We start from the raw sequence: 23,231 nt of genomic DNA, 5'->3' as shown, positions 1-23,231 counted from the left end.
AATATCAGATCAAGTAGTTTCTTCCAGTGCAGCGGATTCCGTGTGCGTGTGCTTTTCTGCAGCGTCATTAATTTTGCCATGAATTGACAAAAACATCATAAACTACTTGTTGAACAGAAAATCCACTTCGGGCGACAGCATCCCAGCATCTCGGCAATCCAGCCCACGCGCCAATGGAGCCAATATATAGGCCGGCGAAGGTAGAGATCGGGAGTTGGAAGTTGGAAGTTGGGATTTGGGAGGTGGAGATGGGAGATGGAAGATGCGAGATTGGAGACTGTTGCCGCCCGGCAGGCTCATGTTCGACGCTCCGTCTGTGGGGAGCGGCTGGCTCATAAATATGCCAATGACTTGGCCCCCATCCGCCGACTCCTCCGATCTCCGCCAAGTGACCTGCAGCTGGAGGGCTTATGCCAAATTAATGAGTCCAAAGAATGCAATCTCCGCCAGATCATCGTGCTGTGATTCAGTGAAGGAGTGGCGCAGATTGCGGTTGTAAATTGGGCAGACCTATTAATCTAACTTACAGTCTTACTTACAAATAAGTATTTTGAAAAGTATTCTTACCTTTCACTATTTAAGGATTGAAAAGAACAGACTGCCTTAAAAAACCCTATCTATGAATACCATAACATATAACTGAGTATTTACATTTCGAATCCATTTGAGATAACCTATCTAAAACATAATTTTTTATATGGCGATCTATTAGATTTAAGATGCATCTTCATTGTTTTATGGCAGTGCTATTTTAATGTGACTTCATTCGCCTTGCACAAAATAAACCATTAAAAACAAACACTTAGATTAATGTGCTCTAATTTGCATAACTCGAGGATCCAGAAGATGGCCACTTGGCCGAGCCAATCGGTCCTGCTGACCCACACGGCGTATGCTCAACGTTAATTAACGTAATGATGGCTGGGGAAACAAACGCAGCACAATTTAAGCCAACAAACATTTACAAACAGGCAACAGCAATTGGATGTTTAATGGATAGCGAGCTGCGATCAATACCCTTGTCCCCCAGCACCAAATCCACCGGCGGATCCCCAAATCGCATCTAGAAAAACAAGTAGCCGACAGAGAGTCGGGCAAAAGGTAAATCGAAGCCGAGATTAATAGCGATAAGGCTATTGATTAGCATTTTAGCCACCGCCATTAGGAGGAGGAGCTCTGCCAGCGGAGGCAGCACAAAATCTGTGGCCGTTGTAGATGATATCTGCTCCTGGACGGGAGGAGGCGGGATCGGTATCGCTGCATCGCTGGATCGTAAGGTGTTGCAGGCATGCGATGTGGAGATAATTCAAGCGGATGCTACATAGTCCAAAAACCCGACTCCGTGGCTGATCGCAAAATTAAGCGCATGCCGGCAATTTGCATAAAAGCAGTTTAATGTTTAAATGTTTTATTGAATCGGGGCTCGATTACAAGATCAGGGGGAGAAAGCAGCAATGGAGGCGACTCTAATTTGCAATGCAAATACAGTGCTGGTGCTGCAACTAAACCATTTGAACCGAGCCCAATCCAATGAGATCCTCCAGTCGCGATGGCTATTTGTAAGGAGCCATCGCAAGCCGGTTTTTTAATTATGAAAAAAACCGATAAGTTATCATGGGGAGAACGTGCGTGCACCAAAAGTGGGAAACGTTGCTCCAAAACGCTGATCAGTTGTCAATCAAAGGGGACGCTGATGCTTCACACTCGAATCTGGAGGAGATCGGCGGGGAGGGTTGGTGGTCGGAGGACATGGAACCATCATCATTAGTCGCTGCCGGAGACATTGAGACACGTTTGATAGCAGCCGACGTGCAGCAACAACAGTTGCAGGAACAGCTCTAATTGCGGAATGGCAGCTGCGATCTGGAGTCTAAAGTCTGGAGTTCGGAGCTCACAGAGCGCGCTGCTACAACTCCAGCTCCACATCGCAGTCGAAACCTTATCCAACTGTCAGTGGCAGTCAGCGGCGCAAAGTGACGCCTGATCTTGAACTGGTTCTGCTGGCCGAACGCTACGCGGTGGTCCACGGCCATCAGAATCCCAGACAGCCAGCCGCATATGCAAGTGGCTCCCGTCGCCGCACGATCATATCCAATCCACATCCATATCCATTCGCATTTCCATTCCCTCTTGGCCATTCCAATTCTGATATTTCGTTACCAATTTTTCTGGCCCTGCTGTGACCAAATTGCGTATCGAGTGATCACCAGATATCCAGAGATTCGGGGTCCGCCGGGGTCTACCACATGCAGTGTCATTACTCGATTGGCGCAGGAAATCATAAATTAAATTCGATTGTTTGACAAGGCTCGCGAAATGTTTCCATTTGAGCCATAAGCGTCGCCCCCTTCCAATGCGTTTATCTACACCGAGGGAAATCAATTACTATTAGTTGGGAATTTAACAGAATTATTACTCATGTACATATAATTTATATTGGCAGGCATATAACGTTATCAACTGATAACTTTACTACCATTCATACGAATCTATCAATCATTAATCTATCTATCTATCTACCTATCTATCTATCTATCTATCTATCTATCTATTAATCTATGTATCTATCTATCTATCTATCTATTAATATATCTATCTATCTATATATAAATCTATCTATCTATCCATCTATTTATCTATCTATCTATTTATCTATCTATCCATCTATCTATCTACCTATTTATCTTTATATCTATCTATCTATCTATCTATTTATCCATCTACGAATCTATTATCTTATCAAATGTCGAAACTATGGTTAGACTATTTCAATATTCTACAAAACGATGATACATTTTTTCTCTCTGCCGGATCGGATATCGCGGGCTCTACAATTAGTACTACATGCAACTGCAACTGCATCTCCAACGTCCATCGGACTGCGAGAGTCGGAGGATGGATCCAAAACGGGCAAGTGGCCGTCTAGCAGATCGTACATTCGTGTAATGTTGGCCAATGCTCCCCCCAAAATTGGCGTGCAGCGGAAAAATGAGACAACGTGATCCAAAGGCTCTCCAGCGATCCAGCCGCAGATTCCAGCTAGAGCCACAGCTACAGCTCCAACTCCAGCTCCATGCAGCACGCACATAATTCATAAATGTTGCCACAGCTGGCGGGGATCGGCGGTATCTGCATCTGTATCGGTGTCTGCCGGCTTCGGAGATTCATAGGCACGCACTTGGTCGGTCCACTCTGTGCGCCCCGATCTCCTCCAGTCTTTGGTCTCTGCTCGCCGCATTGGCCATCAACACCAATCGCCAAATGGCGTTCGTGTGTGGCAAGTGACACACGAGGCGCTGCAGCACAGCTGGATGCGTTCTCCACAGCCACTCGCATCTGGATCTCTGGACCAGGTGGATGTGGTGTGCCAACAATGCCTACAAATGGGGACCATCCATCAGTGCTGATGGAGCTGGCATTCCCACATCCCGGAGAGCTAAGATCGGGATAAGCCGTAAAGCCATTAAATATAATCTTCACAATGAAAATTGAATTTTTTATGGTGTCTCCTTTCAGTTTTTGTACACAGGATACACAACGGATGCAATTTCAGATTTACAAACCATTTTGGATAAACCTTGTGAGTAAAGGATAAATATAGTATAGAATAATAAAGCTGATCAATTTGATAATGCATTTATGTTTATTGCTTTTCGTTTAGTTTAGCTTAGTTTCAGATTAGTTTAGCTACGCACTAGACGACGTCGTTCGCTCGTTCGTTCGTTTACACTTTAAAACTTAGGTTAATCACTAATAGCAGAATGGGTGGTCCTTAGCTCTACAGGTGGTTAGATCCACTCTGGCCGCTGCTATGAGCGGATGCTACCCAAAAGCGGCGTGCTCTCGGCAGCCTTTGAGGTAATCACGGTATGGCGGGAGCCGGAGCCAGCGGCAGCCGACGGAGCAGCCGGTGGTCGCGGTGGCCAATGGCTCGGACCAGGACGCTCGTCCTCGGCCTCGTCGATGCGAGACTGACGCGCTTGGCGCTTCTGCTGGTTAAGCTCGTGCAGATAGAGGGCACTCAGGCACATGTCGGCCACGCCCACGTTCAAGGGAGTGCTGCCCACGCGCGGGTCCACTCCACAGAGTCCGTAGAGCAGTGTATCCGTCGGACCTTCCAAGCGGCCTTCAGCCCGGCTGAGGCGCAAGCGGCGCATACTGTCCAGCGGGCCGACACTGGCGGACAGATTCTGCTGCAACATCTGGCGGAAGTCGCTGGCTGCGACGGGGAATCCTCCAGATACCGGTGCAAGACCCGGACGCAGCGACTGCGAGATCTCCAGTTGCTGGGGCGTCACCTGAGCGGTCAGCACAGAGTTCGCAATGGAACAATAGTCCGCTCCCATGGTGCCAAATGAGATGAGGCTGTTGGTCAGCGGGTTCTCCTGCACCATCGACGTCTTGGCCTGGACTAGTTCACCCACGGCGTGTTCCCTGACGCCGCGCAGGAACTGCTTGGCCTCCTTCGGCATCTGCCACTCGGGATTATTCAGAGTGAAGCGGAGAAGCGACATCTCCGTTTTGCCGCCGGCCAAACTTTGCTGCTGTGGCTCCTGCTGCGGCTGTTGAGCTGTAGCCCGGGTCATCTCCTCCAGCTCGCTGGTTAGCTGCCAGTCGGGATTGCCGTGCTTGCGAACATCCATCTGGGCAAAGGAGCATACGTTGCCCACTCCTCGCACGGATACGGTGAACGTCCTGAAGAAACGCACCAGCTCTATGGCCTTTGGCCTGAACACAAAGATCAGCACGAAGGGTGTGACGAAGGGACTGAAGATTTCGCTGAGTAGGTAGCCAGCCTTAAACTGAAAGAAGTTGCTAAACTCCTGGCGAACCTTTGTCGTGTGCGCCTGCTGCCGCCATTCGGAGGGCAGGTAGTGAACGTGCGCCAGAATGGCGGTCATTAGCTGCTCCGGGCACCAAACGAGATTCTCATCCGGTATTAGAGTTCTGCAGACCACACCTATGGCGCCGAGCCCTGCAAGGATGACAAGCAAATGCTCCACTTGGAAGACGTGCTCCTCGTAAATGCCCAATGCAAGGATAAGAAGTAGTAGTCCTCCACTGATAAAGAGCAGGTTTTTGGCTATCACAGCGGCCAGTGGCGAGGAAAAGGAGTTAAGATAGCGATCCGCGTAGTCATATGCCCGATTCAGCCTGGCATCTAGTTCGTGGTCCAGCTCATTAAAATGGCGCAGGTAGAGGCGTCCGTAATTGGACCATGTACGCAGCCCAAGGGCACCAGGCTCCTTACGAAGAATGTTCGCATAGGAGAAACTGAAGTAGATAAGCTGCCATACGAAGATCACAGGCGCCAGGACCAAATTTAACAACGCCACTCCCAATATCAGTTTGGAGAGTCGCTGCGCCAGCTCCGTTTGGTTGCTCCTTACCGCAAACTCATCGCGCAGCTGCCAGTTGTTCTGGAAGGGAGATCCCGGGCCGCGAAACAGGATGAAGTCAATGTTGAACAACATACCTCTACTCAGCGAGACCACTTCGCCATAAAGCGGTATGTGGAACCTTACAGGCAGCAGTTGCTTGTTCATCAGTGCCACCAGGTAGTTCTTGAAGCGCAGAACTCGGTGATAGATGTCCAATTCCGTGAGCGACTCCTTGTCGATGCACATATGCTGTTCGGCCTGGACACGACGAATCCGCTGTTGCACCTCGTGCCACGTAAAGTTGTCCAGATCCGAATCCTCGATATGAAGCGCAGAGTTGTAGAATCTCCTTATATCGGCGTACTGGGTAATATGGTACACCATTTTCAGCAGCCTTATGCCCAAGTAGATAGCGGCTATGAACACAACCAGGTACGTAACCCAAGTAAAGTTGGCTAAGCACTCGCCTGTGGGGTACATCACATCGGATAGAGTTGTCTTGTTGGGATTAGGTCCCCCTGGAGGGGTATCCCCAAAGAGCACATCAAAGCGGACGCAGTGCATCACAAAGGCAAGTAGCCAGACGACAAAGCCAAACTCCAGAACCTGTAGCATTTCGTCCACTACAATCACTGTGAATCCGTGCTTCTGCTGGTACTGATACATTCGCGAGAAGAACGAGTCAAGGTCCTCGATATGGTTCCACCGCGCACGCCCCGTCTCCGGAACCATGTGGATCATGACGCCACTGTTTCGAGGCGTGTCCTCGCCCTCATGTTCGGTGTCGTGCTCGTCCAGCGGCTGCTCCAGCTCGTGTTCACCGAGGGGGTCTAAATGCGCAGCAGCTGCGTTCGCTTTTGCGTCTTGTGTTTTGGATGGGCCTTGGCCTGTGGAGGGATGGTGCTCCAGGAACGGGCTGGCCGCCTCCTCGGCCAGGGAGCGGTAGTTGATATGTGGGCTAGACATCGCCCAACGTCAAGGTCAAGCGTTCTGACTATTTATATCGTTGTATAGTATAAGTTGGAAAATTCTTTGTTGTTTGATTCTGCTGAACCTTCTCAGCAAACAGCTGACTCTCCTAAGAGAAGTGTTGGCGAACGTCAAAATACTGGGTAATGAATAAGTAAGGCGGACCTCTGGCAGTGCCCAATGTGCAGTGTTCACACTTGCAGCACATCACTATATAACACATGTAGGAGAAACAGAGGTACTTTACATATGAGACTGAAATTATAAATAATTAAATTAGAATTTTTCTTGTTTTTTCTTAATTATATATTCGTTTATACCTTTTTGAAATACTTGATACTTTTGTTTTTGGTGCGCGAAGTGTGAACAGTATATATATTCATCAACATATATCTGCTCAGAGTTGGCAGTTCCCTACCGCATTTGTAAACAAACTATTTGTAGCTCTTACTTTATTGTAAATTTAATTTAAAAAAACAGTCAAGATGGGTAAAAGGCAGCATCAAAAGGATAAAATGTAAGTATTTAGCACATTCAGCGGGTTATAGAAACAAAGTCTACCCATTGCTTTCACAGGTACCTCACGTACACGGAGTGGAGTGAGCTGTATGGCGGCAAAAAAGTGGAATCCTTGGAGATCGACCATGTCAAGTTCAAGCGGCTGCCATTCGAGCACTGCTGCATTACGATGGCGCCCTATGAGATGCCCTACTGCGATCTACAGGGCAATGTGTTCGAGTACGAGGCCATTCTTAAGTTTCTCAAGACCTTTAAGGTGAACCCCATCACCGGGCAGAAGATGGACTCCAAGTCATTGGTCAAGCTGAATTTCCACAGGAATGCCAACGATGAGTACCACTGCCCCGCCTTGTTCAAGCCCTTCAGCAAGAATTCGCACATTGTGGCGGTGGCCACAACTGGAAATGTATACTGCTGGGAGGCAATCGACCAGCTGAACATCAAGACAAAGAACTGGAAAGATCTGGTGGATGACACGCCATTCCAGCGTAAGGACATCATCACAATACAAGATCCTCAGAAGCTAGAGAAGTACGACATCTCCACCTTCCATCACATTAAGAAGAACCTACGAGTCCTGACGGAAGAAGAGCAGCAAGAGAGGAAGAATCCAGCCAGCGGGCGCATTAAGACTATGAATCTGGAGACCAAGGAGACGCTGGAACAGCTGCAGCAGGACTATCAGCCAGCGGAAGAGGAGGCCTCCACTTCGAAGCGTACAGCCGACAAGTTTAACGCAGCTCACTATTCAACTGGAGCGGTGGCGGCCAGTTTTACGTCTACCGCCATGGTGCCCGTTTCCCAAATAGAGGCGGCAATCATAGATGATGATTTGGTCAAGTACGAGCGGGTAAAAAAGAAGGGCTACGTTCGTTTAAATACGAACCTTGGCCCTCTCAACCTGGAGCTCTTCTGCGATCAAACTCCTCGAGCCTGCGATAACTTCATCAAACATTGTGCTAATGGTTACTACAATAATGTTATGTTTCACCGGTCCATAAGGAATTTTATTGTGAGTACGATCTCTGTTGAGGGAAACCTTAATTTATTATGGTTTTTGCAACAGGTGCAAGGAGGTGATCCCACTGGAAGTGGTTCTGGTGGCGAGTCCATTTGGGGCAAGAAGTTTGAGGACGAGTTTAAGCCAAATCTTACGCACACGGGCCGAGGAGTGCTATCCATGGCCAATTCGGGACCCAACACCAATGGCTCTCAGTTGTAAGTACCACAAAGTGTCATTTTTTCATTGCTTTTGCAAGTATACAATATTTTGTAGCTTTATCACCTACCGCTCTTGCAAACATCTCGACGGCAAACACACCATCTTCGGAAAGCTTGTCGGTGGATTAGACACTCTTCAAAAGATGGAAAATATCGAGGTGGATAACAAGGACAGACCAATTGAGGATATCATCATTGAGTCCTCACAGGTATTTGTGAATCCATTTGCCGAGGCTGCCGAACAGTTGGCCAAGGAGCGCGAGGAGGAGGCGGCCGGCAAGGAGGAGATTGTCAAGAAGGAGGAGCAGCAGAAGCGCATGAAGGAGCCACTAAAGGTGTACAGAGAAGGCGTGGGCAAGTACCTAAAACTTCAGACCGTGGCTAAAAAGCCAGAAGCACCACTTACATCCGCTCAAGCTGCCAAGAAGAAGAAACTGGCGAATGGTTTTGGAGATTTCTCCAGTTGGTAAACCTTTGTTCTCCAAAAATAAAAGTTTAAGAGACAGTTTTATAAGTAAAAGTTATTTATAATCACTAGTTATCGGTAGATTTGGTTCCCCCATCTGTGCGCTCTCTATCCTGCCAGCTTTTCTTCATTTCCTGCAGCTTTTCCTGCCGCCGCCGGCGCTCAGTGGACTTTCTCTGCTCTTGTGCCTTGACTTGCGCGGCAATCGAATGCTCCCCGTTTAGATGCATGTCCAGTTTTTCCAGTAGAAGTTTACGAGCCTCCACTCGATTCTTTGATGCTAGACGATGTGTGTGACACTTGACCGTGATATTGGTGGGTAGATGGCGCAAGAACACGCAGTTGGAGGTCTTGTTGACAGCCTGGCCACCAGGACCACTGCCGCGCATGAAGGTCTCCTCGATATCGGACTCCTGTAGTGCGGGAAAGCGGGAGTAGTCCAGATTGGACTTGCAGCGCACAGCGGGCGGAGGCAGAGCCAGGAATCGCACCAGACCTCGCAGCATTCCTAGAGAATGCGTCCCTTCTTCAGCAGGGTCTCTCCGCGCTGAAATATAAGTCAATTTTGTTAATCTGTTATGAAATACGAAGGTGGCACTTACCTTAAAGCTGAATTCCACTTCCACCGGATTTGTAAGGGAACGGTTGTCCCGAAACTCGTGGCGAACTCTTCCCAGAAAGTAGTTCTTGTCGGTCAGCTTTAGGTGATTGCCGTAACGAATTAAATGCTTGTATAAACGCAAGATTTGCTGCCGCGAAGGTTGAACCATTTTCATATTTTACTCTCACATGTGTGGCAGTGTTGGTTAACGCAGAACTATAACAGGTTGGCAGTTCAGCAAAAACACAACCAGCTGTGGCTTTGTGCGATCAAAACAAAAGCAACAGTTATAAAAATAACATTTGGAAAAACGCAATGATAAGATTAAAAATCTCAAGTGGACCACAATTTAAGTTCCCCCGACCACTGTTAAAAATTCCTAGTCACGGTTATACAGTGTATACAGTGTATTAATCTCTAAATAAGTAATGCATGTCATTTTAACATATCTACTTTATTATCTACGGTTACGCTATACCTGAAATGCCTGATTACTTTTACATCCACAGTTAGAATATCAATTGATTACTCCTTGGGCAACTTGTCCAGATCAATGCCGTCATCAATGGACACCCCTGTCGCCTGGCTCAGCTCCAGCATTTCCTTAACCTGGTGGGCAACCTCCCTGTCCACTACTTCTCCACCTTGATTCATGGTCCGTTCGATGATCTCCTCGTCAGACACTTGCAAGGCGAACATCTCCTCGGGCGACATGTCCAAGGGATCCACCAAACTCATGAGGAAACTGGCCGATATCGATAAGCTGTACGGCAGGAAACGCACGTACTCCTTCAGAAGCTCACCGCGACTAAAAAAAAGCATAATTAATATCATAAAATATGTTTTGGCAGTATAAAGCTCTACAGGATTATCTTATCTTATCATTTCGAGCACCTAATGAGAATTTTTAGATTTATGACTTGCATTCATATCGCTTGTTTTTTATGACGAAACATTACATTAGAGTAAACTAATTTTAAAACTCACCTCAGGAAATCCGGAACCTCCTCCTTGGCTTGCTCCCTATAGCTATTATGAAGCGCCAAGGTATATTCAGAGAAGATGGCCTCGAAGTTTGGATCGCGCACCTCGGCATAAATGGACACGGCCAGGAAGACGTTGAGATCGACCATTGGAGAGGAGACTCGCAAAGTCTGGTAGTCGAACATCATGATCTCCTGCGGCTCCTCCTTGTCATCGTACCTGTAGGCCACATTATTCCTCACATAATCGCCGTGGCATAGAGTGGCCAGTGGCTCTCTGGGCGCCACCCGTTGCCTACCGTAGTGCGTGTAGTCCGAGATCATGAAGCAGAACTTCTTTACAAACTCCTTGTCGATCTGTGGCTGATAGGTGGCCACCGCCTTGGCCGCTCGATCGATGCTCGCTTTCATGGACAGCTGCCATTCCGGATGAATGTTATCGTTGGCATAGCGAGATTCCTTCAGATTGTCGGTCAGCTGGGCAAACTTCTCCGGGTTCTTGTGCTTCATGGCGTACGCAAAGCCATGGAAATTTCCCAGGTAACTCACGGCAATCATGGCGTGCTGCAGACTCAGACCCACACGATCCTTGGTGACCCGCCATCCCTGCTCCACGAAATTCTCCAGAATGGCCACAGCCGAATGCTGGTTCAACTCACTGTAATAGTACTTGGGTGCGGCAAACTTGCCATCGGTGAACTTCTGAATCTCTGGCAGAATTTTCGTATAGAAATTGATCTCGTTGGTAAAAAGGGCCTCAAACTGTATGGATTCATAGATTTCTGGTGGCATCGCAGGTGTTTTCTACAAAAAACAATTAAGTATTGGTATTCTGGCATATCAAGGTAAGCTTCATCATTAGATGTGATCTATTTTGGATTCAAAATCAATTCCCTTTGTTCGTGTGTTGAGATGCCTCCCCCTATTTCACAATGTTTGCCATGAAACCCCCACTCTTGACTAAGCTATCTGAGTTTGCCGGAAAACCAAACTGGTGAGTAGTACGCAGTTACGGCAGTTATATAATATAATTTAAATTCCGCGACTATAGTTAATCTTCTCGTTATGTTTTTAGATAGCTTTTCTAACATTTAGTTATACTATGAGAATGGTATACACCTACCTTAACCACCATTTTTCGCTGGAACTTTTGGCCGTCGTATTCAAAGTTAATGGTTGTCCGATAGCAAAAAGTCAGCATAAAGGCCTCCGAGTGGCCAATTACATCAATGTCGATGTCGCCCACATGGAATGAGTTCACTTTGGACTCGCTGTAGTTGTCCACCAGACGCCCGTTGCTCAGTATCGACGGAAGAACCGTGTATCTCAGCCACTGCTTCTCAGCCTCGATCTTCTCCATTTCGTCGCTACACTGGATTGCTTGACGATCCCAACCGCTTCGCTTCTGGATAGCGAATGAGCATAAACAAGTTCATATAGCTCATTTTGTACTCTCCGAAAGCTCATTCGTTGTTGGAGATTACACGATAAGAGTGAATTGTAAATGAAAAGCTTTCTAATCATTAAAAGCACTTTATGGTTTATAGAGAAACAATATCTAATGATTAGCATGATGCAATTTGGCATGATAGAATGATATGATATGATATGATATCATGACCCAATGATAGGGATACGTTAATTGTGTATAGGGAGTTTTCATTTGTTTTTCCTTTTTCTGTTTACTGTGTGCTATATTCAATTACTATAATGGTTCCTTTGGAATAAGTTCTATTTCCCATAATCAGAGGTATCGATATATTTTTAGTCAAAATTTCCAGTTTTAGAAAAAGTTATCCTACCGTTGCAGTTCGACTAACGACCAACTACCAATGGGCCTCAACTGGTATTTACTAAAAACGACCGGGTCAATGACCAGGGTCAACACATACGTTCGAAGGTTCACGAATGAATCGCAACGAAGCCGAGATCTCAACATGGTATCCAAAGTGCCAAAGAGGACAGGTGCCTCGATCACGATCACGGATTTGGATACCATGTCATATATGAGCTCTTCTTCACGAAAGGCCAAAATAACGAGCGCCCGACCAGATCAGTTGAAAATGTCGAAGAATGCTCCAGACGACGATGTCGTCTGTCCAATGCAAACCAGTAGGAAGCACATCGAGGAGCCCGCTGTTCGGGACTCGCCACAAATGCGCGAGTTCTTCGAGGAAGTGCGTCGGCGAAAGCTCAAGGATTACTATCTTCAGATGAAGGCTGCTCAAAGAAATACAGCGATGTCCCATATGTGTCCGGATTGTGGTTTTGTGAAGCGGGATAAGAAGGATCTCAGCAAAAATATTTACTGCACGGGGGATAAAAGATTGAGGATAAAAGATTGTGATCGGCATGGGGATCTCACCTGGCTGTGGAACTCCTCCGCCGCATATCCACACTCTGCACTGAGTTCTGGATGCAGCAGAGGTGTCTCCAGCCACTTGGAAATTTTATTCAAGCTGCACAATATAAAATGTTTAATTTAAAATTTGTACTTCTTGATATCTAGTTGCCAAGGAGTTTGCTGATAATCCATCCGTTTTTCTCCGAACTTCAGTTTCATTCTGCAATCCAAATCGTTCGTACCTTTTCGATTTGAGCCCCATTCTTTCCACAATGTTTTCCGATCCCGCCCAGGAGTCGGTTGCCACGCAGACGGAGGCACAACCGATTCCGTCGCCCATCTGCACCCCACTGCTGATGGTGGACGAGGATGGACGGAAGCGGTACTGCTACCATGGTGGAAAATGCAAGTGCGCCACTTGCGCTCAAATTCGTGCAGAGCAGGCAGTGAAACTGGACCAGGAGCTGCTGTCCTACATACCGCACTCGAAGCTCCACCTGGAAGTTCCGATGCGGATGGCCAAGCCGAAGCAGTATCGCCTGGAAGCTCGACGGGCTACTCCCGAGCTGGCCAAATTTTTGCGGGAGGACCACGAGAGGCTGAGGGCGGAGTATCCAGCGTACTACCTTCCGGATCGGTACTTTGGTGTGAAATTCTACGAGTTGCCAGGACCGCAGCACAAGGAGACTCAGACGGACATCCCGATTGGGCGATACGGCATCGATGGTTGTCCCTGTCCCAACAAATCGCTCTGCTATGACTTGTAATCCTGGGCAGGACTCAATTGGGCATAGAGGGTTCAATAAAAGTTTGGAATGTGAGAAGTATTCGCATGTTTTACTTGTAACTTATGATAATTGTTATGATACTCCTATTTCTTGGGTAATTTGGAGTAGAAATCCTCCAGGAATTCCTTTAATATCAACTTAAACTTTTCGCCGTGCTTGGCCAATAGCAACTTGGCCTCACTGTCCTCGTTGTCCAGCATCTCATCCGCATCCTCCAGCACTTGGAGGTAGTGCAGCCAAGCCGTCTCCAATCCCATTACCTGCTCAAATGTTTCATCGCTAAGCTGCACCTGGTATTTGTGCAGCAGCACGAAGAGTTCCAGCATCAGAGTAAATGCGGACTGCTTCACTGGCACATCCTTCAGGAGTTTTTCAAGGAGCTGTTTGGCAGCCACCGTTTCACGGATGGTACGAGGAACCTTCATCACATTTCGCTCGTTGCGTCGCATGTATCGGTAAACGGCTAAATTTAGATGAAATATAAAATAGATCCCAGTATGTTGTTGAGGTACATACCACTCATCAAATTGCTGCCATGATCCAGCAGCATTTTAATATTGAGAGCCTGCCACTTCTCGATCCAATCCAGCATGGTGCTCTTCAGCGCATTCTGATTGATCAGGATAAAGTAAACGTTGGTGATGGCATCCTCGAAGATGACCTCGTCCGCCAGGGCACTGTAGTGTTCAATCCCACCTTCAAAGACGCCAGCCGTCCGAGACTTGGACATAAGGCGTTGCCGGAATTCCTCCTCTGTCGTTTCCCAAAGGACACGATTCTTATTCCACACCGATTCGTACTTAGCTAGTTCCTCCCGCTGAATGCCAATCTCCGCTTGAATGCTTCTCATCAGTTCAGAGCATTCCTGATCCTCCCGGAAAACGCTAGCAAATCCCTGGCGTTGCTGTTTCTTTGGGAGCTTTAGTTTATAACCCAATCGCGGAAACTGATCCAACATGTTGCGTATACTGTCCACGATTCCATTGATCATATCTCCAATGGCATCCATGTCGGGAGTAAAGACAATCCGACCATCTTTCACATCCGATTCGACGACAATAATGGGAGCGGATGCCATATCCGCATCGCAATGAAGGGCCTCATATAGCTTGTTTAACGATCCACGAGCACTGGTCATCAAGGAACTGGCTAGCATGTCATCCATATCGTTCACATAAGCAATCCACTCCGCAGACATCTGGCATATAACTAAATTGATAAAGATATTCAATTTTACTATATTTAAAACCACTGACCTCGTCATCCACCGATTGAAATTGCCGACTAAAGGCTGACAGTAGCTCCACTACATGGCTGTAGTACCTCCTTAAGATGTCACCGGAGGAGCTCAGCCTGCTGGACAACTGCTGCTGGAACACAGATATATCCACGGAGCCGGAAAATGCAAAGTGCAGCAGACAAGTGCCGCAGATCTTCTCACAAATCCTGGCCACGCCGCGATTAGCTCGCTTGAATATAAGAACTAACTCCTGGAACTCCGCAATGAACTCAGTGCCATCCTCAAAAAATTCCTCGTTGAACTCGGAGCCATAGGTGATCTTAAATACCCCAGGAGCGAGCTGGCGATCGCAAGCTTGGATCAGAGGTCGAAAGAGTTTCCGTTCCCTATCGCTGAGAACAGCCAGAATACGATTGTGACTTAGGGCCAGTTTGATTATACCATTGTATAAGGATCTTATAGTGTCGTATCTTTCGTAAAGTTTCTTCATTGTGCTGGGAATGGCGAAGCCCATTCGCTCAAAATGCTGGGCTTGCTCGCACAGTTCCAGAACGGAGGCATCGATATTGCACTCCAAGAGTCCCTTAAATTTCTTACTTCGTACTACGAGATACCGATCCAAACGCTGGCAAAGGTCACCCGAATAGCCGCAGCACTTGGCCACCCAGTCATCGTAGGCCAGTCGAATTTCCTTTTGAAATTCGAAACGCAGTGCATCAAATTTGGCCAAGGCCGGAGATGATTCCTTTACAGCCGGCAACCATTCGGAGTTCTTCAACCGATCTCTTAGCCAAGTCAGGCGTTCAAGATTAATCCGATAGCCGAGAGCTATGGATACGTGTTTTGATAACCAGGATTCTCGGCTTTGCTCCTCTAGCAATTTTCTCGACGTGGCATCCATTTCCTTGGAGAACATCCTCCACAGACTGCTTGTTTCCTTTAGGTATGTTTTTCTCAGGGTTCCCCTCTGGCGGTAGGAGTAGAATAGCATGGCCTGCAGAGCCTCCAACATTTCCTCAACATTGGACACTTGCTGGAATACATTGAAGATCAGTCTCTGGACAGTCTCCTCCAGTTTTTGCATGTTTTTGCGAAAGGTTGCCACATCCGCATACCAATCCGAACGATGGACATTCAGGATATATGCCTGCGAATTTTGCTGAAGCTGGTTCAAGGTCTCCAGAAACTGCTCCTCCACACTTTCCGCAATCTTCTCCAGCTCCTCGCCACAGGTCCCGCCAAAAACGGGCTTGGATATGCTTCCGTTTTCATCCAGTCGGCCAAACACAATCATGGACTCACAAATGTCAATCACATCATTGAGACGTTCCACAAAGGCGTCGATGTGGTTGAAGATTAGTCCCTCATCCAGCTCCCACGGCACTTGAGTGTGTTTCTGGGCAAGATCCTTGGAAATTGTATCATAGATTCCCCTGTAAGTCAGGCAGCACTCAATAGCCACGTTGCATATCCTAATGCCGAAACGTGGTTTGCCCGAGAGGATCTCCTCTACTTTGGTTTGCTCTGTGCAGAATCTGTAAGGAGCAATATGTAATATCCTCTTGTGTGATTCTTGTAATAGTCACCTTATGATCTGATTGCTCAAATTCCGAAACAATGCAGCAATTAGCCTAGTTGTATTGTAGTATTCCGAATTCAGCCAAATAAAACGTATGAGGTGGATAATGCGAGGTAAAAGTTTCGTCAAGTCCGCCGGGCTTGTGGCCGCATCGATTTTGGAACAGGGCTCAATCAGCAGATGAAGGAACTTAATATTCGACAGAGATTTGAGAAGCTCCTCCCTGGCCCTCTCAATAAGTCCATCCATTTGTGGCTTGTGCACGGATTGGGCATTGTGCAAGAGCAACAAAACCTTCTGGACATCCGAATGAGCCAATTGATAATTGATTCCTTGAAGGACTTCATCTAAATTGGAGAACATGGATGAACACCACCTCCAATTTATATACAGATATAAACTTACAGCGATATTCCCAGAACTCAAATTCATCCCGCACGGTGGCCAGATCATGTGGAACCGTCAACGTATCATCTGCCAGCAAAGTTCGAATCTGTGTGGTCCAGTAGAGAGCGATGCCCTCCAGGCTGCCGACCAAGTACCTATCAACGGGTCCAGCCGTCAACTCCTTGATGACAAAGGGGACGTACATCACCGACATCCCAGAGATTTGATGGTGCATTCCGCTGAGAAATGCCAGGAATCTGTCCATGCTGGAACAGAAACGGTTTCGCACCGTGGCATTCCATTCGAGATAGTTCCGGAAGAAGGGGACGTACAAGCGATCGAGTAGCTCCATCAAGCAGCCATCCACATCGCTCGTCAAGGTGCCGAAGTTGATCTCATCGTGAAATCCCTCCACGCTGAAAATCTCATTCGGTTCGCGGCGAAAGTAACTCAGATCCGAGACACACGTGGTGGGCATACCCAAGCAGGCAGCTAGGGCATCCCTGTCGTAGTAAATGGTTAGCAGGGGCTCGTGAACCTCCAGTAGCCAGGCGCGGATGATGTCCAGAGTTCCCTCCTGCCAGTCCCTGTGATCCAAGCAGCTCAACACACTCATCCGCTGAATGTAGCAAACCAGTTGGTTCAATTCCTCGTCGCTATACGATGGCTTTGGGGTCTCCGGACGGAGCTCCTCCTGACGAGGTTCCACGCTGCGCTCTGGGATCCAGGATTAAGAGGAGTTCTAGGGGAAATACTGACACAAACTCACCCTCATCGTCGGTTAAATCGGAGTCCGTTAGATGCTCATCTTCTACAGCGCTGGAGGAGGCCATTTCACGGAGTTTTCATTGGCCAAAAGTACAGAAAACTTTATGAAAATCCATGGCAACTGGAAGCCGGCCTTTCCGTTACTTTTAGTTTGCGCTGAAAAACTGCATTTCCGGCGGTATTTTCAAAAATATAATGAATATTGCAGTTGAGAACACATTTACACTGATTCTTTTATTGCTTAAAAAATGTCTATTCCAAAAATGTAGATTTTTAAAACTTTTCTACATCATTTTACATAGCCACTATTACTATCACTATCTTATGTCGAACTAAAAGTCTGATAACCACATAAATTCGGTGGTGGAATCTTGGTCGATTTTTGGGGTTGAAAGCCTTGGTCACACCAATCTGATCCGAAAGCGGCGCTTCATTCAAAAACAAGAGAGAAAGCTATAGTCGAGTGCATCGACTATCAGATACCCGTTACTTAGCTGAAAAATAGCAATAAAAATTGCATTCTTTGAAACTAATTTAGGAATTAGGATTTCGGAATAGGATCCCTAAATATTTGTGTATACAGTTACGGGGGCGATTTGTGTCACTTGTTCACTTAGCAGATAGATACATTCTTAGGATTCATCTTTAAAACAATGCTGAGATGCCCAAAAGTGACCCAGTCGATGCTGGCCAGGATCAGCATCCGCCACTTCGCAGACGAGATCCACGGCAGCGTGCGAGCGGCCTACGCAAAGGGAGATGCTCGAGCTGATCCGGTCAACGTGCTGCCCAAGTCCAAGTACGGTGGAATCAATACGGTCTCTCTGGTCACGGGCACCACCATCATTGGCCAGCAGGGAGCCCAATTCGTGTCATCCCTGCTTTCGAGCAGCCGCGTCCCTGTGGAGGTCCAAGTAATCGAAGCTGGCCAGGATGACGAGTACTTCCACTCGGTGCTCCGGAACAGAACTGCCGTTCATGTGGACAATCAGGCGGACGCGGAAGCCAAGCAGAAGGCGCTCAAGATCTGCAATGATCTGGACTTGTACGTCTTCAAGACCCGGACACGCAGCTTTCCCGGCTTCAAGTGCCGCTTTCCGGACGTGGATATCCAGTTAATCGGTCAGAACAACATGGGCATCTTCAACGAACTGGAATATTCACCCGTGGAGGGAGTGGTAGAGGCCCTGTCCGTCGTCTCCCAAAAAGCCAATGACAAGTACCTGCAGTACGCCTTTAAGGCGGCTGCAAAGGCGGGTCGGAAACGGGTGACGCTGATCAACAAGGCCAAGGAGTGGGCCATTAGCGATGGCTCACTGGTGGAAGCCGCCAAGCGAATGCACTGCCACTACAAGGATTGCCTGGAGCTGGAGCTCATGGAGGTGGAGGAGGCCATCAGCCGGCTGGTGACGGAGCCCACCTACTTTGACTGCCTTTTCGCCAGCGAGCGCTATGCCACATTCCTATCCGCCATCTGCAGTGGAGTCTGTGGCGGGGCTAATCTCTTCAGTGCGGTGGAGATCGGAGATCACCATGCCGTTTTCAAGCCCCTCCAGACGAAACTATCGCTGACCAACTATGCCAATCTAAGTGCCTACGGCATCGTGTCCACCATTGTGGATCTCTTCGAGCATCTGGGCCACGATAAGTGCGCCGATGCTCTGTGGTGCGAGTTGAAGCGCACCATGGACGAGGGCATTCGCACCAAGGAGTTCGGTGGCCAGGACACCGGCGAGTATGTCATTTGCAACATCATCAACCAACTGCGATGCCGAGCATTGGGTAAATAGAGATCCTGCCATAAAATATATGAACGAAATCACAAAAAAGTGTTTTAAGAATCTTATTAAATTGCCTGTGACCATTATTTTTCCAAAATAAAAACCAACATTTTTAAACGTTCGCTCGAAATACTTTTTACCAATACATAACAATTTATTTGCTTACAACGAACAATAATTTGAAGGGGAATTGTCAGTAGTTGCGATATTTTTGGGAGTTCTTCAGCTAAAGTTTAAGATTAAGTGAATAATTAGATTGTAATATAACACACTGAAAATATAACTAAGAATAAATCTGATGCATTGGAAAACGCATCAAAAAGTTAAAGGCCGCATTTTATTTAAATTGTTCTAGTTAAACTAAAATTTTTGATAGGCTTGTCCAAATGCATCAGAAATACGTGGTGCCCGAGTATCGGAAAGTGGACCTTAGCATCCGTAACCACACCTGCTCATCCTCCGACCGGAGCCTGCTCTCGCTCATCTTCATCTTCCAGTTTTCCGAATAGGTCACCAGCTCCACCACCGCCTTGAAGGTGACACTTTTCAGTGGTTTAACGCATTTTACGAGTTTTGCCTTCTCTTTGTTGCTGGGGTACTTCATGTAATCGTAAACAGCCGACTGATCCGCTACCTCATCGATGATATCCTTTTTGAACTCGTCCTTTTGAGTTCCCGGATCGTCGTCCAACTTGGATTGGTCCAGCTTCTTTGGTTTCCGGCGCTGTTTTACTGGGCTGTCCATGTTCAGAGGAGAATTTGGTATGATAATGTTGTTCAGCTATCAAAAATTGATCAAAACTTGAGTTGTGCCTGCTAAAACTCAAATTTGAAGTGCCTGCTGCGGGTGTGTGTAATAAACATGATGTCCTCCCATTTGCACGTACAATTTGAATGGATTTATGTTCCAAGCCGGCGGCTGTAAACAACTACATAAATACCGGAGCAGGACCTATGAAATGGATGGGGGGGGGAGTAGGGCAATAAAAAGGAGCATATTTGCAGGCACCAAAAACAAAAGCCCCAACACACAATTGCCCAGCATGTGGGCATGGAAGGCCCCCCAGTCGATACTTTATCATCATGCAAATGGGCATTGTACTACTACTACCCATATAATCCCCTCCAGGGCTAATAAGTACCATGAACGGAACACGCCGCACAAAAACAAAATCCCACAATGGAAGCTGAAGGATAAACAGCAGCAAAAATTCCTGCCAGCCCCTTTGGCCACATCCTTGCCGTGGGCCATCTTGAGTTATGGCTCAATTCCAATGGGCCAACCAACGGGAGGAAAAGACAATCGTTTACACGCACATATGAGTTGTAATTTATTCGCCACTAGAAAAGTTGCCTTTATTAAATTTTAGTCGAAACACCCACACACACACGCGCGCATCCTTTTAGCAGCACTCCTGGTGTCCTGGTCATTGCTCCAGCTCATTGGTGGGTCCGTGTGTCAGCTTGGCCCTCATGGAGCCGCAGACCATCATGCAGGCGAACAGGGACAGCTCCAGGACACGGCACATGCAGTAGGCCACCACATCCAGCAGGTGCTCCACCACTCCCAAGTACAGACACATCCGTGGCTGGGTGCTTCGCTAGACCAGTGAATCCCTTGCTTATTCCAGTTACTTCCGCGCTCAACGGAGCTATCCACCAATGTGTAAGCTGGGTGCACTCCTATATCCTGATAAGCTTAAACCTCTTATGCTTAAGTTCACCGTGTTCACAGGCGACCAACTCTTTTCTTCAAATGATAACACTGCGCTGCTCGGCTCGCCATATATATTTAATCCTGTTGCTGTATCAGGACACGAAGCTCCTTGTCGTCCTCGTCTCGCGTTTCCCCACAAAACCGAATGGGAGCCGAACGCAAGTCACCGAGAGAGAGAGATTTCCGTGCAAGGAGTGTAAGGATAACATGGAGATGGGGTCCTGCCGCAGACAATTGCCTATTTGATAGTATTCAAAATGCTTTAAATATATTCAAACTATATAATTTAAGTTTAAATCCGAAACCTATAATAAGGCTTAGCAGTGCTCCAACTATTTTCTGAATGAGTGTTGAGTTGAAAAAGTTGATCCGAAAGTAACCTAAAAATATTTGTATATTTTTTAGGATTTAACGAATTTACTATGTCTTAAGCATATAATGTTTGTATTTAAAAAAAATTAAAGCACGCTATTTTAAAATAAGTGCTTAAAAAAATATTTAGTTTCGCTCAATGTGCAGTGTTGGTACATGCGCAAACTGGTTTTCAATCCACAGAAAAAGGAGCCAGAGATAAGGATTAAAAGTGAAGGATATTGAGAGCAGAGAAATATCATATTGAAGATTTTCGGCCAGCAAACAATAGAAATTAGTTTGTACTACTCATACTCGTTTTCACATAAAGGTTATAAGTATTTGTATAATTTTGGCGCACATATGTATAAGTTTTGGAAAAACTCACTTTTTAATTAATGAAATTAATATAAAGTTTCCTTTCCAAATTAATTTTATTCGATATATGTACGAAGCATATATTACAATGAATAAAAGACAATTCTTTTAAAGAAGAAACAGAAGATTATATGTATGGTATTATTATATTATCAAGAGCCACATAATAGAAATGGTAAGATCTGTTTGTGAAACATAAGGCAATTATCAAACGCATCTATGGAATATTTTTCATAGCCACTTAATAGTAATGGTAAGATCTGTTCAATTCGAGTTAATAGTTTGATTCGACAATTGGCTAGACGGCAAATGTCGTGTGCCTGCCAAGGACTCCGAATTTCCAGGACCAAAAACTGTGGTTCGACTGAGTGCCATGGGCATCGACCATATGTTGGTTCCTAACCGATGTCGAAGTCGGGTTGGTGCAGCACGGCACAGAAGAGCAGAGTACAGCATATGGTCACTAGACGCGAGCCACAATGCAGTTCGCCAGCGGGTTAATTGATGGCCCATGCCGACCAGTACAGTAGCTCATCCTCGCGAGCTCCGAGCCCCCCACCCCTCCACTCGCTCGTGTGCCGTTGAGCGTGAAAGTCACAAATTATGGGCGACAGAGAGAGAGGGGAAGATCCCATGGCATGATAGTACCAATTTGGCAAGATATGACGCGTGCCTGGCGCGAAAGAGATGGCAACAGGCGAAGTGTAGGCGTTTCACCACCGAGCGAAAGGGAGGGAAACACATCTAACCCCTAAGTCACCCCAGCTCCTCGGGGAGATCCTTTGGCCGGGCCATGGTAATAGCTGCGAGGATCCTGGGGCCAGGGGTCATTTGCGGGCCATTTACACAAACTTGGTCAGAACGGCGGTGAAAATATTTGTAGAATGCATCTCGCGGGGGTTGACCGTAGTCACGTCTGGATCCGATCGGATCGTTTCAGTTGCATCGAAACTTTCAAGCCGCGCGGATCTGCCATGAGCTACTACTACTCGTCTGCCTCCGAGGAGGATGGCAGTTCCCAGTACCTGGGCAGTCCCAACTACAACTTGACCCAGCTGCCAGTTTCTGGCCAGGATTACGGACAGGGTGCTTTCTTATCGCCGGAATGGCAATTCCTGGATGCCGCAGGCGGAACTCAAACGGAACTAGGACCCATCATGGAGGTGCAAGGACAGCACACCCAGCCGCAGACCAAACGGCGGAGTAACAGCTCCACAGGATCGGACGGAAGGAAGAGCAGTCCAGAGCAGACCAATCTCAGTCCCACGGTCCAGAAGAGAAGACGACAGGCCGCCAATGCACGGGAAAGGAAGCGGATGAACGGATTGAATGCGGCTTTCGAGCGGCTAAGGGAAGTGGTGCCCGCTCCGTCCATCGACCAGAAGTTGTCCAAGTTCGAGACTCTCCAGATGGCCCAGTCCTACATCCTGGCACTGTGCGATCTCCTCAACAACGGGGACGTGGAGGTGGATGCCGCTGCATACACCATCTTCGGCGACAGCGATAGTGGATTTGGATTAAGCGGAGGATCCTTGTCATAGATGGATGATACTAGACTAAAGTTATGTGATTTTCTTCTTACTGTAGATTAAGTTAAATATGTAATGAAATAAATGGAATATTAAACAAAATTGGTCAAAATAATTTCAATTTCAAAGCCATTATTCATGAAATGCATCGCTTGATTATGAACCAAGTGATCATTCCAAAATGAGATACTCATTTAACCCTTTCTCCCAATTATTACCAGCCCACTAT

The 23,231-nt window shown here is 47.0% G+C and overlaps 12 protein-coding genes across 12 annotated transcripts; 5 read left to right on the top strand and 7 right to left on the bottom strand.

Annotated features, from left to right (window-relative positions):
* Positions 1 to 3,606: 3,606 nt before the first annotated feature.
* LOC117136977 (autophagy-related protein 9A) lies at positions 3,607 to 6,469 on the bottom strand. The gene has a single exon (XM_033298152.1). The coding sequence runs from the start codon at positions 6,345 to 6,347 to the stop codon at positions 3,810 to 3,812; it is 2,538 nt and encodes an 845-aa protein (XP_033154043.1). The 5' UTR covers positions 6,348 to 6,469; the 3' UTR covers positions 3,607 to 3,809.
* A 285-nt stretch (positions 6,470 to 6,754) lies between these two features.
* LOC117136192 (RING-type E3 ubiquitin-protein ligase PPIL2) lies at positions 6,755 to 8,614 on the top strand. Its single transcript, XM_033296938.1, has 4 exons — positions 6,755 to 6,867; positions 6,927 to 7,881; positions 7,936 to 8,087; positions 8,146 to 8,614. The coding sequence occupies exons 1-4, from the start codon at positions 6,836 to 6,838 to the stop codon at positions 8,558 to 8,560; spliced, it is 1,554 nt and encodes a 517-aa protein (XP_033152829.1). The 5' UTR covers positions 6,755 to 6,835; the 3' UTR covers positions 8,561 to 8,614.
* LOC117136197 (probable peptide chain release factor C12orf65 homolog, mitochondrial) lies at positions 8,597 to 9,088 on the bottom strand. Its single transcript, XM_033296943.1, has one exon. It carries the CDS (start codon positions 9,060 to 9,062, stop codon positions 8,625 to 8,627), a length of 438 nt encoding a protein of 145 aa, XP_033152834.1. The 5' UTR covers positions 9,063 to 9,088; the 3' UTR covers positions 8,597 to 8,624.
* On the bottom strand, positions 9,015 to 9,365 carry LOC117136198 (MIEF1 upstream open reading frame protein). Its single transcript, XM_033296944.1, has 2 exons — positions 9,159 to 9,365; positions 9,015 to 9,103 (listed from the first exon to the last, which is right to left on the bottom strand). The coding sequence occupies exons 1-2, from the start codon at positions 9,330 to 9,332 to the stop codon at positions 9,065 to 9,067; spliced, it is 213 nt and encodes a 70-aa protein (XP_033152835.1). The 5' UTR covers positions 9,333 to 9,365; the 3' UTR covers positions 9,015 to 9,064.
* Positions 9,366 to 9,592: 227 nt separating this feature from the next.
* LOC117136194 lies at positions 9,593 to 11,542 on the bottom strand. The gene is made up of 3 exons (XM_033296939.1): positions 11,264 to 11,542; positions 10,145 to 10,944; positions 9,593 to 9,965 (listed from the first exon to the last, which is right to left on the bottom strand). The coding sequence occupies exons 1-3, from the start codon at positions 11,498 to 11,500 to the stop codon at positions 9,683 to 9,685; spliced, it is 1,320 nt and encodes a 439-aa protein (XP_033152830.1). The 5' UTR covers positions 11,501 to 11,542; the 3' UTR covers positions 9,593 to 9,682.
* On the top strand, positions 10,894 to 12,633 carry LOC117136195. Its single transcript, XM_033296940.1, has 3 exons — positions 10,894 to 10,985; positions 11,053 to 11,134; positions 11,951 to 12,633. Exons 2-3 carry the CDS (start codon positions 11,073 to 11,075, stop codon positions 12,624 to 12,626), a joined length of 738 nt encoding a protein of 245 aa, XP_033152831.1. The 5' UTR covers positions 10,894 to 10,985; positions 11,053 to 11,072; the 3' UTR covers positions 12,627 to 12,633.
* A 113-nt stretch (positions 12,634 to 12,746) lies between these two features.
* Positions 12,747 to 13,311, top strand: LOC117136196. The gene has a single exon (XM_033296941.1). The coding sequence runs from the start codon at positions 12,757 to 12,759 to the stop codon at positions 13,249 to 13,251; it is 495 nt and encodes a 164-aa protein (XP_033152832.1). The 5' UTR covers positions 12,747 to 12,756; the 3' UTR covers positions 13,252 to 13,311.
* LOC117136191 (dynein-1-beta heavy chain, flagellar inner arm I1 complex) lies at positions 13,277 to 17,311 on the bottom strand. Its single transcript, XM_033296937.1, has 6 exons — positions 17,248 to 17,311; positions 16,497 to 17,195; positions 16,099 to 16,438; positions 14,529 to 16,047; positions 13,789 to 14,470; positions 13,277 to 13,735 (listed from the first exon to the last, which is right to left on the bottom strand). The coding sequence occupies exons 1-6, from the start codon at positions 17,309 to 17,311 to the stop codon at positions 13,356 to 13,358; spliced, it is 3,684 nt and encodes a 1,227-aa protein (XP_033152828.1). The 3' UTR covers positions 13,277 to 13,355.
* Positions 17,312 to 17,851: 540 nt separating this feature from the next.
* Positions 17,852 to 19,148, top strand: LOC117138116 (isocitrate dehydrogenase [NAD] subunit gamma, mitochondrial). Its single transcript, XM_033299976.1, has one exon. It carries the CDS (start codon positions 17,900 to 17,902, stop codon positions 19,034 to 19,036), a length of 1,137 nt encoding a protein of 378 aa, XP_033155867.1. The 5' UTR covers positions 17,852 to 17,899; the 3' UTR covers positions 19,037 to 19,148.
* Positions 19,149 to 19,156: 8 nt separating this feature from the next.
* On the bottom strand, positions 19,157 to 19,868 carry LOC117138115. Its single transcript, XM_033299975.1, has 2 exons — positions 19,476 to 19,868; positions 19,157 to 19,253 (listed from the first exon to the last, which is right to left on the bottom strand). The coding sequence occupies exons 1-2, from the start codon at positions 19,770 to 19,772 to the stop codon at positions 19,221 to 19,223; spliced, it is 330 nt and encodes a 109-aa protein (XP_033155866.1). The 5' UTR covers positions 19,773 to 19,868; the 3' UTR covers positions 19,157 to 19,220.
* Positions 19,869 to 20,333: 465 nt separating this feature from the next.
* LOC117136981 lies at positions 20,334 to 20,795 on the bottom strand. The gene has a single exon (XM_033298157.1). It carries the CDS (start codon positions 20,608 to 20,610, stop codon positions 20,455 to 20,457), a length of 156 nt encoding a protein of 51 aa, XP_033154048.1. The 5' UTR covers positions 20,611 to 20,795; the 3' UTR covers positions 20,334 to 20,454.
* A 1,578-nt stretch (positions 20,796 to 22,373) lies between these two features.
* Positions 22,374 to 23,086, top strand: LOC117136671 (protein lin-32). The gene has a single exon (XM_033297673.1). The coding sequence runs from the start codon at positions 22,448 to 22,450 to the stop codon at positions 23,012 to 23,014; it is 567 nt and encodes a 188-aa protein (XP_033153564.1). The 5' UTR covers positions 22,374 to 22,447; the 3' UTR covers positions 23,015 to 23,086.
* Positions 23,087 to 23,231: the final 145 nt, after the last annotated feature.

The sequence above is a fragment of the Drosophila mauritiana genome, chromosome 2R, assembly GCF_004382145.1.
Source record: "Drosophila mauritiana strain mau12 chromosome 2R, ASM438214v1, whole genome shotgun sequence".
In the NCBI taxonomy this organism is placed as follows: Eukaryota; Metazoa; Arthropoda; class Insecta; order Diptera; family Drosophilidae; genus Drosophila; species Drosophila mauritiana.
This window is presented reverse-complemented; position numbering and strand designations above follow the sequence as displayed.